The following is a 14,766-nucleotide window of genomic DNA, read 5'->3' as shown; positions in this document are numbered from 1 at the left end:
GAGCCGTGTGTACGTGTAAAATGTCCGTGTTTGTGTGTAAAATGCCCGTGTATGTGTACGTGGAATGTCCGTGTGGAATGTCCGTGTGGAATGTCCGTGTGGAATGTCCGTTTGTGTGTTGCACAATGTCGTTGATACATGTCGGCAGACAGCAGACAGAGTTTCGCGATGAGAATAAACTCGGGTGAACTTCACCCGACTTCATTGTCATGCCGCGGCTCTGTCTGTGTGCCGCGTACTGATTAGCGGTCACCTGTGAAGGATTCACCAGTGACCGCTAATCCCCCGAGTGACTGAAGTGAGCAGCCCTCTCTCATACTTACCGCACCCCGATCACCAGTGCGGCGAGGAACAGCTGTGCAGAGAATGCGCGGCAACAATTACTTTGAATATGCCGGCCGCTCATTAATCAATCTCATATTCCCTGCTTTCCCCACCCACCGGCGCCTATGATTGGTTGCAGTCAGACATGCCTCCATGCTGAGTGACAGCTGTCTCACTGTACCCAATCACAGCAGCCGGTGGGCGTGTCTATACTGTGCAGTAAAATAAATAATTAAATAATTAAAAAAAACGGCGTGCGGTCCCCCCCAATTTTAATACCAGCCAGATAAAGCCATACGGCTGAAGGCTGGTATTCTCAGGATGGGGAGCTCCACGTTATGGGGAGCCCCCCAGCCTAACAATATCAGTCAGCAGCCGCCCAGAATTGCCGCATACATTAGATGCGACAGTTCTGGGACTGTACCCGGCTCTTCCCGATTTGCCCTGGTGCTTTGGCAAATCGGGGTAATAAGGAGTTATTGGCAACCCATAGCTGCCACTAAATCCTAGATTAATCATGTCAGGCGTCTCCCCGAGATACCTTCCATGATTAATCTGTAAATTACAGTAAATAAAAACACACACTCGAACAATCCTTTATTAGAAATAAAAACATTAACAAATTGCCTTGTTCACCAATTTTATAAGCCCGAAAAAGCCCTCCATGTCCGGCGTAATCCATGATGGTCCAGCGTCGCTTCCAGCTCTGCTGCATGAAGGTGACCGGAGCTGCAGAAGACACCGCCGCTCCTGACAGCTCCACGCAGCTAATGAAGGGAATAGCGCGATCAGCTGTATTCAGCGTTGGCCGCGAGTAACCTCAGTGACAGCTCAGCTGATCGCGCTACTCACCTCAGTTGCTGCGTGGAGCTGACAGGAGCGGCGGTGACCCATAGACTTTAGCGGGTCCGTGCCTGCGTGCTGTCGGCCAAAAACGGACATGTTGTCCGTGTAGAAAAGCGCACACACGTACTTACCACACGGACACACGTTCCGTGTGATTTTACGTGTGTGTGCCATCTACCATTGAATAACATGGGTCTCCGTGTCTCCGTGTCTCCGGTACGTGCAAATACATACCGCACACGTACAAATTAAACAGATGTGTGTTGCGGGTCTTATGTATTGTGTAATCGCTGTGTCTGACCATACAGGAACATCGTCTGATCCTGGGTCAGAGAGGATGCAGAAGAGAGTATACAAACATTACAGCACGGATCATGAAAAATTCTCTTTTCTTTGAGATAAAACATTTTTTTAATAAACATGGAGGGAAATATTTTACCTCACAAAAAGAATGATCTATGATCCCATGCTGTAATGTTTTTATAATCTTTTGCATCCTCCCTGGTCCAGGAGCTGTGGTATGATCAGACCATGTCCCTGTATAGTCAGACACAGACATTACACAGTACACAGCAGGGACACATATATAAGATTATCTCAGCACAGGAATATTTTTATATACACATACAAGTGTGGAATTATTCCACTCCACAAATAATGAGTGCTATGTTACTTGGCACAGACTAAAGAAGATAATACTGCTGTCAGTGGTGGTTAAATGCCAGTAGTTTGACTCAGAAAATAAAGCAACACTGAGTGCAGATGAAAATCAGCACAATCACAAGAGCAGACTGATTGAATGACTGTGTGTAATTTGCAGGACTGATAACAGCAGGTCACTTCTCACACAGAATCACAGTAAATCCGATCTCTCTGACTATTTTAAATCTATTTATTCTCCTCTCCTAACACACAATATTATGTTTTCTGTGTACTACGTCTTTCTGACGAATCTCTCAGGTCTTCTCTTCTATCTACATTTCCCCAAAAAATGGGAGCTTCACTTCCTGTTTGGGCTTTAAAATATCTCAATGACCAATGGCACCTCGTGATTTATTGAAACTTAAAATAAAATATTACTATGAGGCCCTTGTCCCTTTTGGTAATTTTGCTGTATTTCAATCAATTCCAGGTTTTATCTATCTCACCCTACTCAATTGTTACCACTTAAAACCAGAGACATTTTTTCCTCTTTTTTTCTTCTATTGGTTGATATTTTCATCCATTATATATACTGTATTTTTTTTGTAGATGAAAGATCGAGTCCTTCATTTATGGCATCTAATGGTAACATTATACTTCTGGCAGTAATTGGAGCAGTCTGTCCACTGATCCTTGTATTCCTCGTCTACTTTATCTGGAGGTAAGACGCAGTAGTGATGGACATTTTTTTAAAATAAATACTTAATTGATAGAATCCAATTTAAAGTGTAATCAACTTTCATAAAAAATAAATAATATGGCTTAGCCATGGACTCAGGTGAACCCTGACGTCACCGCAAACACAACTGAAAACAGCCGAAGACTGCCGAGTGACGAACAGTGCAATGAATACCCCCGGAAGTTACTTACTGGGGGGCACAGCAATGATCAGAGACGGAAGCAGAAGCGACCAAGAGACAGAGCTGCAGGATGCGTCACAGGACCTGTAAGTATGATCATAATGTTCTTTAATAATGTACTTTGTTTTTACAGCCCCTGGACCCAAACTGTAACACGAGCTTCCCAGGAAAGCTCCAAAACATGAGCTAGGGTTTATTTTCAGGGGATGTATCCCATTCCCCCCACCCCTCTGTCTGGAGTCAGTGATTGAGTCACCTGTTAATGCCAAATTAATATTAACCCCTTCCCCCACCCACGCTCCTGTGCAAGTGACAGTGAATGAGTCGCCTTTTTATGCAAAATGAATATTCACCCCTTTCCCATCCCATCCTTCTGTGCCGGTGTCAATGATTTGGTAGCCCGTTTATACCAAATGAATATTCACCCCTTTTCCCGCCCACCCCTCAGTGCCGGTGTCAGTGATTTGGTCACCCATTTATGCCAAATGAATATTCACCCCTTCCCTTGCCCACCCTTCTGTGCCAGTGTCAATGATTGAGTAGCCCATTTATGCCAAACGAATATTCACCCCCAGGAAAGTTTGGTTTCAGGATTGTGTACACGAACACTATGTGTTCAGTACAGACCCTGAACTTTACAGTTCGGGTTCACCCAGCACTACTTTCGAACCCTTTCTACTGCTCCACCTATAAAACTCCATCGTCTGGGGTTTGTACATTTATGCAAGCATCATTTGTCCATAAATTGTCAATATCACCACAGAATGCTCTACTGACCGGGTGGGTCACTTTTATACTGTCTTCGGAACGCTCACTGCACAGTAACTATTGATTTACACTTCTCATACTCAAAAACACAACACACTTTCTCTTCCATAGTCTTCTTTTTGGGATCTGATGCAACCCTGCCACCTGGTGAGTCACAAATGAGTTTGCACACACGACATACAAACTCCAAGATGTGACCTTTCGATACGTTATTATTAAAAGTGGTGAAACTTACATCTTTGCAGTAATATGAATGCAAACCTCAATAAGTGTTTTATAATTACCCTGTATTTTTGATATACACAGACCTTGTTTTATATACCTTTCTATCCCAGGATATGCACCAATGGAAAAGGGGCTCCTAAATTGACTCTAAGACTGAGGCTCCTGTGCTGTCCTTTATCTTGATGGTTGTCTTGATGGTAGCCAGGTTCGAGCCCCCAGCATGACCCTGTCTCCTCTCTGAGCCCTGATACTACTCTCTCCCCACCCAGGGAGCAGTCTGGAAGCCCAGTAGCGAAAACTATACAAATAGGCACACAATAGGGTAAACAAAAACTCGTGCACACAAACACAAAGGAGTGATATTATGTGAAAGTAGGGAGGTACGCAAAAGGGGTAGGAAATAAATGCATAACTAGAGAACTCACACCTCACACTGACCTGCAACTTGTTGATCACCATAGAACTGGAAAACCACAGGAACCGAGGAAGCAGAAGCTATATCCGGCACTCAACCCCAGAAACCAGAACCTTTCAAAGGGTTAAGGTGGCTGAGGATGGTAATCAGCCAACCGAGCTTCCAGCAGATGATCACAAGCCAGCAGGAATTAACTCCTGCTGTACTGGAGAGCAGTGAAACCACAACCAGCTGACGCCCATGACAGGCTGTGCATCTCAGGGAACTCTGGCTTCTTGTTGGACTCTGCAGTGTGAACAGAGTCCGATGCCGCCATGACACCCAGAGAGTGCAATGCCAAACACCGCATAACTCTTTCAAGAGCCACCATGTTTTTATTGTGTTTTATTACTTCAGTGCTATTGTGCTTCCTTTTAGTTTGCTTCTTTTTTGCTTGATACTAGAATAAAGTGACTGCAATAATGACACATGTTCTTTTTTTCCTAGAAAAAGATGCCGGAAAGTGACGAGCAGCGAGGTAAAATGATTTATATATCGCGAGATAATTGCTCATTCTGTACAATATCTCTCACAACGTGCCCCTTTTTCAGTAACCATAGAAGTCTTCTCCTCATACCAAGAGTGTTAGCAAAGACTTAACTTTTATTAGGGATGAATGACTATATTTGCTCTACACTGTTTTAGCAGCCACAATATTATTCCTTGGCTGCCAGATGGGAACCCTGAAAAAAAAGAGGAGCCAGGGATTCTGGCAGGTAGAAAGATATGTTCATCTTTCAATCATGGAATACTGATGTGGTCTGGCGAATTTATTCACTCATATCTACTTTGTATTCTGGTAATCACTTCTAGTGGACCCCTCTTTTTCAGTGTTAACAGGAGTATCAGAGCTTCACTTAGTACTGTGTTTCCCCTGAAAATAAGACAGTGTCTTATATTGTGTTTGGCTCTAAAACATGAGCTAAGGCAGCAGATGTAACCCCTTCCTCCACCCCTCTGTCTAGCGTCAGTGATTGAGTCACCTGTTAATGCCAAATGAATATTCACCGCTTCCCCCACCCACACTTCTGTGCAAGTGTAATTCAATCGGTCGCTCGTTTATGCCAAATGAATATTCACCCCTTCCCTTGGCCACCCTTCTGTGCCAGCATCAATGATTGGGTCACCTCTTAATGAAAGACCAATATTCACTCCTTCCCCTGACTACGCTTCTGTGCCATTGTCAGTGAATGGGTCGCCCGTTTATACCAAATGAATATTCAGCACTTCCCCCACCCACCCCTCTGTGCAGGTGTCAATGAATTGGTCACCGGTTTATGCAAAATGAATATTCACCCCTTTCCCCACCCATGCTTCTGTGCCATTGTCAGTGAATGGGTCGCCTGTTTATATCAAATGAATATTCACCCCTTCCCCCACCCTTTTTTGCCGTGTCAATGATTGGGTTGCCAGTTTATGCCAAATGAATATTCACCCCTTCCCTTGGCCAGCCTTTTGTGCCAACATCAATGATTGGGTCACCTCTTAATGCCAAATCAATATTCACCCTTTCCCCTGACTACGCTTCTGTGCCATTGTCAGTGAATGGGTCGCCCATTTATACCAAATGAATATTCAGCACTTCCCCCACCCACCCCTCTGTGCACGTGTCAATGAATGGGTCACCGGTTTATGCCAAATTAATATCCACCCCTTTCCCCTCCCACCCTTCTGTGCCGGTGTCAATGCTTGGGTCACCCGTTTATGCTAAATGAATATTCATGCCTTCTTTTGTCCAGCCTTCTGTGCCGGTGTCAGTGATTGGGTCACCCGTTCGTGCCAAATGAATATTCACCCCTTCCCTTGCTCACCATTCTGTGCCGGCATCAGTGATTGGTCATCTGTTTATACCAAATGAATATTCATGCCTTCCTTCACCCACCCTTCGATGCCGGTATCAATGATTGGGTTACCTATTAATGCTAAAAGAATATTCACCCCATCCCCCGCCCACCCCTCTGTTTTGGCATCACAGTTAGACTGTTGTATAACTCAATCAAGAATTGCATCACACTTCTCAGATTGGCTGGTGGCTCTCCTACCTAAGTGATACAGCTGCAGAGAAATACATGGTGGCATGCTTGGGTCAGAAGAGCTGTTGTCCCTGGGTGAGTAGTCAGCACTGACGCCAGCACAGAAGAAATAAGGGGGAAAGAGGTGAATATTCATTTGGGATTAACAGGTGACTCAATCACTGATGCCAGCACAGAGGGGTGGGCGGGGGAAACAGTGATTATTCATTTGTCATTAAAAGGCAACCCAATCACTTACACCAGCCCAAAGAGATGGGTTGAGTAAGGATTGAATATTAATTTGGCATTAATTAGTATGACACAATCTCTGATGCTGGTACATAGGGGTGGGTGGGGAAAATGGTGGACAACCATCTAGCATTAACAAATAGAAAAACCAGCATCTGCACACTTTCAAAAAAAATCTTCATTTTATATAATCCCATAGAAAAACTGAAAACATAGACACAGGTCGGCCCTGGTCTACGTATTTCGATCGATAACACTCTTGGTCATGATTAAGAGCGTTATAGCTTGAAACGTGTAGACTGGGACCGACCTTTTTCCTTGATAGTTGAATTGGTGAGGTGATGTATGTTTTTGGCTCTGTGCTATTTGGCATTAACAGGGGACCCAATCACTGATACTGGGGTGGGTGGGGGAAGAGGTGAATATTCATTTGCCTATCCAAGCCCTATTTCAGGATACCTTTAGTGTGATTAACCGCAACTAGGGCTTATTTGCGGGGAAGCACGTTAGCAGAGCTCTCCATCCTGTGCCCCTTTGTGGATTCCAGGCCCATTTATTATTATACAACGAGCACAGAGTTGTTACTGTACGAGGTCTTATTGCTGGAGAAGATCAGTCTGCGAACACTTTCTGCTTCAATTCTTAATATGAAATCCGACATCTAAAAGACATCTTTATTAGGGATAATCGAATACTTCGATTTTCCGGCTTCACGAATATTTTCCGAATAGGTCGCCGCTATTCGATGCGCAATGTAAGTCTATGGGAAACCCGAATTGTTCCGAATAGTTTTTATTCGGGTTTCCCATAGACTTACATTGAGCATCGAATATTAGCGAATAGTCGAATAGCGACGAGGTATTCGGAAAATATTTGCGAAGCGGAATAATCGAAGTATTCGATCATCCCTAATCTTTATATATTTTTTTCTATTCCATTGATCTCAATGAATTTTTTTCAGCTGATACAATTATCTTATTTCTTTCTTTTTTGTCGTTCACATATTGATATTTTGTAGCCTGTTGAGTCTCCAGATGCAACATATTGTGATCTCATGAAAAAAGATATTGAAAGTGAATATGAAGATTTAAAGGTCAGTTTAATAGCATTACCAAGGCCAATTTGCATTTTTACACTTTTGCTTTTTTACTTACTATATTTTTTTTAACTTTTCTGCCAAATAACCATTTGAGGGCTAATTTTGTGTGAGATGAGTTGTAGTCTTGAATGACATGAGTCATATTATATAATAATGTACTGAAAGAAAAGGAAAAAAATTCTAAGAACAGTAAAATGGCAAAGAAAAAAATAGTGCAATTCAGCCAATATTTTTTGGGGGTTTTGTATTAGTTGTGCATTAAAAAAAATCATGATTAAGGATTCAATGCACTTCAAACCCCTTAGTTGTCCTGGCTCTGCCATGCATAACTTTTTAATCACTATCTCAGACTTTGTATTTACCTATAAAATAATGCTTTTTTGTTTGTGAAGCCAGATCAGGCTTGGACTGGACCACCGGAGAGCAGAAGAATCCTCTGGTGGGCCCCTCTGCAGTGATATGTCACTTACCCTCCCAAAAAAAATCAGTAGTTGGCACAATACACTTGTAGATACACACAATGTAGAGTTAGAGAAAGCATCTCATCATTCATTTTACAAACTATCCCAAATATTATATAGAAGCACAAGTAAATTTATGAATATAATATTTTCATGTAGTTGATCAATGGGCCCCCAATGTCCAAGTCTCAGACTGACCTAGAGTCTCCTTTTCTGCAATAAAAGCAATCTGTCAACATATTTCCCCAGATTAATTGCTTGATTTTGGGAAAAGCAAGCTCGGATAGTATGTATATGTGTAACTTAAAAAATACAACAAAAAAAACCCTATATATATATATATATATATATATATATATATATATATATAATATATAAAGCTGAATGTGTGTATGTATGTGTGTGTGTATGTCCAGGATTGGCATCTGCACCGTCACAGCTACAGCCACAAAATTTTGCACACTCACACGTCTGGACCCCGAGAGCATCATAGGCTATGTTTTGAGGGGAAATTTTAACCTTGCGCTTTACAGTTATTCGCCAAAAAACCTGCCTTCATTAAAGCGAATGAAGCTGGGAGCCACAGTGCAGCCAGAACTTCAGAAGAATGCACAGCCATGCCCCTATATGGAATGTTGGTGTGTCACAATGCAGCCAGGGAAAGAGACAGACACAGACAGGGAAAGAGGCAGACACAGACAGGGTAAGAAACAGACATAGACAGGGTAAGAGACAGACACAAAGAGACAGACACAGACAAAGAGACAGACCGAAAGGGAAAGAGACAGACAGGGAAAGAGAGGGAAAGAGAGAGACAGGTTAAGAGACAGACACAGACAGGTAAAGAGACAGACACAGAGACAGACACAGGGAAAGAGACAGACAGGGAAAGAGAGGAAAAGAGACAGACAGGGTAAGAGACAGACAAAGACAGGTAAAGAGACAGACAAAGAGACAGACACAGGGAAAGAGACACACAGGGAAAGAGAGGGAAAGAGACAGACTGGTAAAGAGAGGGAAAGAGACAGATAGGGAAAGAGAGGGAAAGAGACAGACCGGGAAAGTGACAGAGATAGATAGACAGACAGGGAAAGAGATAGACAGACTGGGAAAGAGATTGAGACAGATGAAGAAAGAGACAGAGACAGTCAGAGACAGACAGGGAAATAGACAGACAAAGAGATAGAGAGAAAGAGACAGAGAGATATATACAGAGGGGGAGACAGACATTATAATTACATTTATATTTATTTGTTTTGTGGTTTTTGTGTGCAGAATACATTTTTGTTAATACATTCTATTTTGTTAACAGCAGTTATTAACCCGGGCGAAGCCGGGTAGTACAGCTAGTATATATATATATATATATATATATATATATATATATACAGTCATATGAAAAGGTTTGGGCACCCCTATTAATGTTAACCTTTTTTCTTTATAACAATTTGGGTTTTTGCTATTTCAGTTTGATACATCTAATAACTGATGGACTGCGTAATATTTCTGGATTGAAATGAGGTTCATTGTACTAACAGAAAATGTGCAATCTGCATTTAAACAAAATTTGACAGGTGCAAAAGTATGGGCACCTCAACATAAAAGTAACATTAATATTTTGTAGATCCTCCTTTTGCAAAAATAACAGCCTCTAGTCCCTTCCTGTAGCTTTTAATGAGTTCCTGGATCCTGGATGAAGGTAGATTTGACCATTCCTGTTTACAAAACAATTCCAGTTCAGTTAAGTTTGATGGTCGTCGAGCATGGACAGCCACTTCAAATCATCCCACAGATGTTCAATGATATTCAGGTCTGGGGACTGGGATGGCCATTCCAGAACATTGTAATTGTTCCTCTGCATGAATGCCTGAGTAGATTTGGAGCGGTGTTTTGGATCATTGTCTTGCTGAAATATCCATCCCCTGCGTAACTTCAATTTCATCACTGATTCTTGACATTATTGTCAAGAATCTGCTGATACTGAGTTGAATCCATGCGACCCTCAACTTTAACAAGATTCCCGGTGCCGGCATTGGCCACACAACCCCAAAGCATGATGGAACCTCCACTAAATTTTACTGTGGGTAGCAAGTGCTTTTTTTGGAATGCCTTGTTTTTTTGCCTCCATGCATAACGCCTTTTTAAATGACCAAACAACTCAATCTTTGTTTCATCAGTCCACAGGACCTTCATCCAAAATGTAACTAACTTGTCCAAATGTGCTTTTGCATACCTCAGGCGACTCTGTTTGTGGCATGCTTGCAGAAACGGCTTCTCTCCCATACAGCTTCTCCTTGTGCAATGTGCGCTGTATTGTTGACCGATGTAGGTAGTAGATGTATTTTAGAAAATGTTAGTTAGGAAGAGTTAGGACAAAAGAAAGGGGATCACATTAGTGGTGTGAAACTTCTTTAAGCATTTTTTAATTTGAATGCCAATATTTTTTGTTCTTCGAGAAGAGAGACTGCTTCCAGAGATGTCTAACATCGGATTTCTCTCCTCTCTGATTGACAAAGCAAATCACTCATGTGATTGAGCATCTGACAGCTAGCAGAGGTGTATGGGCAAGCTAAGTTTAGAAAGTTACTGTTACACCACTAATATTATTTGTATTTAATTGGCTAAAATTCCAAAATATCCACAGCTAATCATGGCTTGCAAATATGAAGAAATAATTCCATAAAATCGATTTAAAAAGTTGCTAAATATATAGATTACTGATTATAAATGAGCAAATCAATTTGCAAGACCGTGGTCCAATGGCTACCAGAAGTCCATGGCTGCTGGCTGGGAGCCATGTGAGCTGTCTCCTACCTGCGGACAACCAGTGATGTCATTTGTGGTCACACACAATGATGATATTGTCTACAAACCAGAAGAGGCACTTGGAATTCTGACAAGTAGGAGGAGTTTTACAGGGCTCTCATGCGACGGTCGATCAATTCGTCCATCTCTAACACTAGTAATATCTATTGTGCTATTATTTTGTTTACTGTTTTGTAATTTTGAATTAATAATTTACATGATTAACTATTTTTATGTTACTTTACAGCCGAAGATTCTTGAAGGACAACACCAAGGTGCAGCTAATCTTTACCGGAACATTCATAAGCAAAACTAATCCAAGAATCGTCCAATCATTTCCCCAAAAACAAATAAAATAACAAATGAGAACTGTATTTTGTAGAATCATCACTGACAGATTTCTCAATTTACCAGTAAGCTTGAAATCAGGAAGCCAAAACAAACTACCTCAACCAGAAGAGGACACGGTGATATTCAGATGTTCTACGAATGTGTAGTCAACTTCATGTCATTGGTGTTTCTATAGTCTGTATTACATATGTTATAATTTACATCCTTTACAAAGATATGTGACCAAGTTCAGAGGAGAACAATGGGGCATGTCTATGAACATTTTGCTTGTCATGATTGATCCTTTGGTAATGCGGCTGATCTTTGTTTCTTGTGATGTTTTTGTTGAATATGAATTAAATGTTTTCTAGATTGTTTTGTTATTTATTTTCTGTAATAACTGTGCTCTACAGCTGAAAGATAAACTGTCTATAAAAGGCAGGAAGAGAAGAGAGAAGTAGCTATAAATGTCACGCTACAAGCGTGGCGAGCACGTTCAGACCAAAGGGAGTCTGACGCACAACAAAAAGAACACCAAAACAACACCACAAACCGGGGGGGGGGACACCGGTGACGCAATAACAATGGTGGGCCCTGGCACTAGTGAGAGGGTAGACGGGAAACCTCCTATCCTCATCTGTAGCTGTCCCTACTCTCCTAGCCAGTCCCCATACAGTCTGCACAACTGTCGCTTAGCTGCATATAACTATGATGAAGAACTTTGCTCGAAAAGCGTCAGGCATTTAGGGGCTGCATCCCCGCATGATGTTTTATTCTTTTTATTCTTGAGATGGAAATAAAATATTGAACATTTTAATGAAGAGACACCTGGTACTGTAACTTCCCTTTCTTCCTTTACTGTTGTTGAGCTGCACCCTGACTCTCTGGGAAACCCTATTGGTGCCCTGACTAGTGAGAGGCAGGTGAGGTTCATTAAACCCTCCACTGCACTAATAAAACAAGATGGTAGGGGAGACAAACAGGGAATAAACAGCAACACATAAGGATAAACGCTGGCTTCTGGAACACGCCTTCTCAGCTCCTTCCACCAAGGGGGCCAGTATACAAACTGATTTGTATCTTCAGCAGGGATTGCTGGCTAACACCTCTATTTAAACTTAAAGAGTGTAATTACAATTCAACTGCAGCTGAATCAACTGCTGGAAACGCTGCCTGCAGCAAAACTAACATTAACCATTTCAGTACTAAGAGAAACAAAACATTTAAATGTAGGGAGCCAGATGGACATGAGAGGCTCCAGTCCAAAGGCTGTCACTAGTCTCCAAAAACAGAGAGATGACTGTGACAATAATCTGCCCCACAATTAGTGCTCTCCTTCCTGGGATGTCTGTTTAGGTGAATGGTGATGTCTTGGAAAGTTTAAAATTGTGACATACTCTTTCTATTTATGTATGATGGATTGAACAGTGCTCTGTGAAGGGATCAGAGCTTGGGTTATTTTTTTTATAACTTAACCCTGCTTTACGATCCCTGACCCGTCCGGTGAGTTCCTTGTTTTTTTTATGATGCTGATTGATCCTGAATGTTCTCAAACAAACTCTGAGATCTTCACAGAACTGTAACTAAGAAGAAATTACACACAGGTGGACTCAAATTACTAATTATGCGACTAATTTACTAATTAGGTGGGTCAAATTACTAATGTATTGGTAATGGGTTATCCTCCAGGATTACATTGTATTTAGCTCCATCCATCTTCCCATTAACTCAAATCAGCTTCCCTGACGCTCCTCAAGAATCTACAGCATCTACAGCACAATGCTGCCACCACCATGTGGGATGGTGGGGATGGTGTTTTCAGGGTGATGTGCAGTGTTAGTTTCCCGCCACATATAGTGTTTTGTACAAGTTTGGTCTCATCTGACTAGGGCACTTTCTTCCACATGCTTGCTGTGTCCCCTTCATAGCTTTTTGCAAACGGCATATGGGATATCTTAGATAAAAAAATGTTTTTCTTCTTGCTGATATTCCTTAAAAGGGCAGATGTGTGGAATTTATGATTAACAGTCATCCTGTAGTCAAATTCTCCCCCTGAGCTGTAGTCTTTGAGGCTTACCAGTGACCATGCTAAAATTAGCTGTTTCTCTAATTAGTGCTCTCCTTCTTGGAATGTCAGTTTCAGTCAGTTTTGGTGGATGTCATGTTTTGGTAGATTCGCAGTTGTGCCATACTCCTTCCATTTTTGGAAGATGAATTGAACAGTGCTTTGTGAGATGTTCAGAGATTGGGCTATTTTTTTATAACCTAACTCTTCTGCACAACTTTATCCCTGACCTCTTTGGTGTGTTCCTTGGTTTTCATGATGCAGGTTGATCACTAATATTCTCATACAAACCTCTGAGGCCTTCCCAGAACAGCTGTAGTTATGCTGAGAAGAAATTACACACAGGTGGACTCAATTTACATATTATGTAACTTTTGGAGGCAATTGGTGACTCAGGATTTTATTTAGGGTTACCAGACAACAATGAGATGAATACAAATGCACATCAAAATTTTCAGATTTATATTTTTAAGCTCTTTAGAAAACAATGTATCATTTCCTTTACATTTCACAAATACTTATACTTAGTGTTGGTGTCACATAAAATCCCAATAAAAAATATTTAAGTTTGTGGGTGTAACGTGAAGAAATATTGAAAAGTTCACAGGGTATGAATACTTTTTCAAGACACTGTTTATGTCTAATTTATTTTAAATTGTGAAGTTTATTTTGTATGAGAGGAACTAAAGCTCAGAGTTCAGAGAAGGAGGCGGGACCTGCAGGATGTGAGGGGTGTGGGTGTGGAAGAATGGGCCAAAATCCACCTGAGCAATGCAGGTGACTAGTGTCTCCATACAGGATGTGAGGAGAGTGTGCGGAAGAATGGGCCAAAATCCACCTGAGCAATGCAGGTGACTAGTGTCTCCATACAGGAGGTGTCTGGAGCTTCATCACCAACAAAGGCTTCTGTAGCAAGTATTAAATACATTTCAGCAAACGACTTCAATACTTTTTTCCCCTGTGTCTTTTCTCATTATTAGGCTGGAATAACACTTGCGAATGGAAACTCGGACCGATTCTTATGCTAGAAAGCAACATGAGCTCTGTCCGAGTGTTGATCCGTGTGCAATGCAAATGAAATGCGATTCTGTGATTTTTCTCTAGATTGTAGTCCGTGTGCAATGCGTGTTTGATGCGTATGGGATCCGTTTTTATTCTCATCAGCTATGTCATCTGCTATTCAGCTCTGCTACATGGCCGCTGACAGCAGACACAGACAGAGCTGCGTGATCAGAATGAACTCGGATGAACTTCACCCGACTTCATTATCATCCTGCGGCTCTGTCTGTGTGTCGTGGCCTGATTTTGCCCTCAGTGACAGAAGTGATCTGCGTGATCAGCGGTGCCGTCACTCAGGTTACCCAGCTGGAGTCCTCCACTTGAGATCTGTGGCCGCGGGTAACCTGAGTGACGTCATCGCTGATAGCATGACTCACTTCAGTTGTTGCGGGGAGCTCACAGAGAGTGGTCGTGGTCTGTGGCCGCTCTCTGTCAACTTCATGTAACAGAGCTGAAAGCGCCGAGGGACCTCTGTGGATTACGTCGGACCTGCCGGGGTATTTGGGG

At 42.0% G+C, this 14,766-nt stretch overlaps 1 protein-coding gene across 1 annotated transcript in view; it reads left to right on the top strand.

Moving 5' to 3' along the window:
- Positions 1–11,387, top strand: part of LOC142255723 (myelin-associated glycoprotein-like) — a 25,603-nt gene extending 14,216 nt beyond the window's left edge. The window contains exons 5-8 of the mRNA XM_075327180.1: positions 2,422–2,533; positions 4,627–4,657; positions 7,459–7,533; positions 11,053–11,387. Of these exons, the coding sequence (XP_075183295.1) occupies positions 2,422–2,533; positions 4,627–4,657; positions 7,459–7,533; positions 11,053–11,121 (287 nt within the window). The 3' untranslated portion in view covers positions 11,122–11,387. The remainder of the gene's footprint in view (positions 1–2,421; positions 2,534–4,626; positions 4,658–7,458; positions 7,534–11,052) is intronic.
- The last annotated feature ends 3,379 nt before the right edge of the window (positions 11,388–14,766 follow it).

Source organism: Anomaloglossus baeobatrachus, chromosome 11 (genome assembly GCF_048569485.1).
Source record: "Anomaloglossus baeobatrachus isolate aAnoBae1 chromosome 11, aAnoBae1.hap1, whole genome shotgun sequence".
Taxonomy (NCBI): domain Eukaryota; kingdom Metazoa; phylum Chordata; class Amphibia; order Anura; family Aromobatidae; genus Anomaloglossus; species Anomaloglossus baeobatrachus.
The sequence above is the reverse complement of the archived record's forward strand: the minus strand, read 5'-3'. Positions and strand labels throughout refer to the sequence as shown.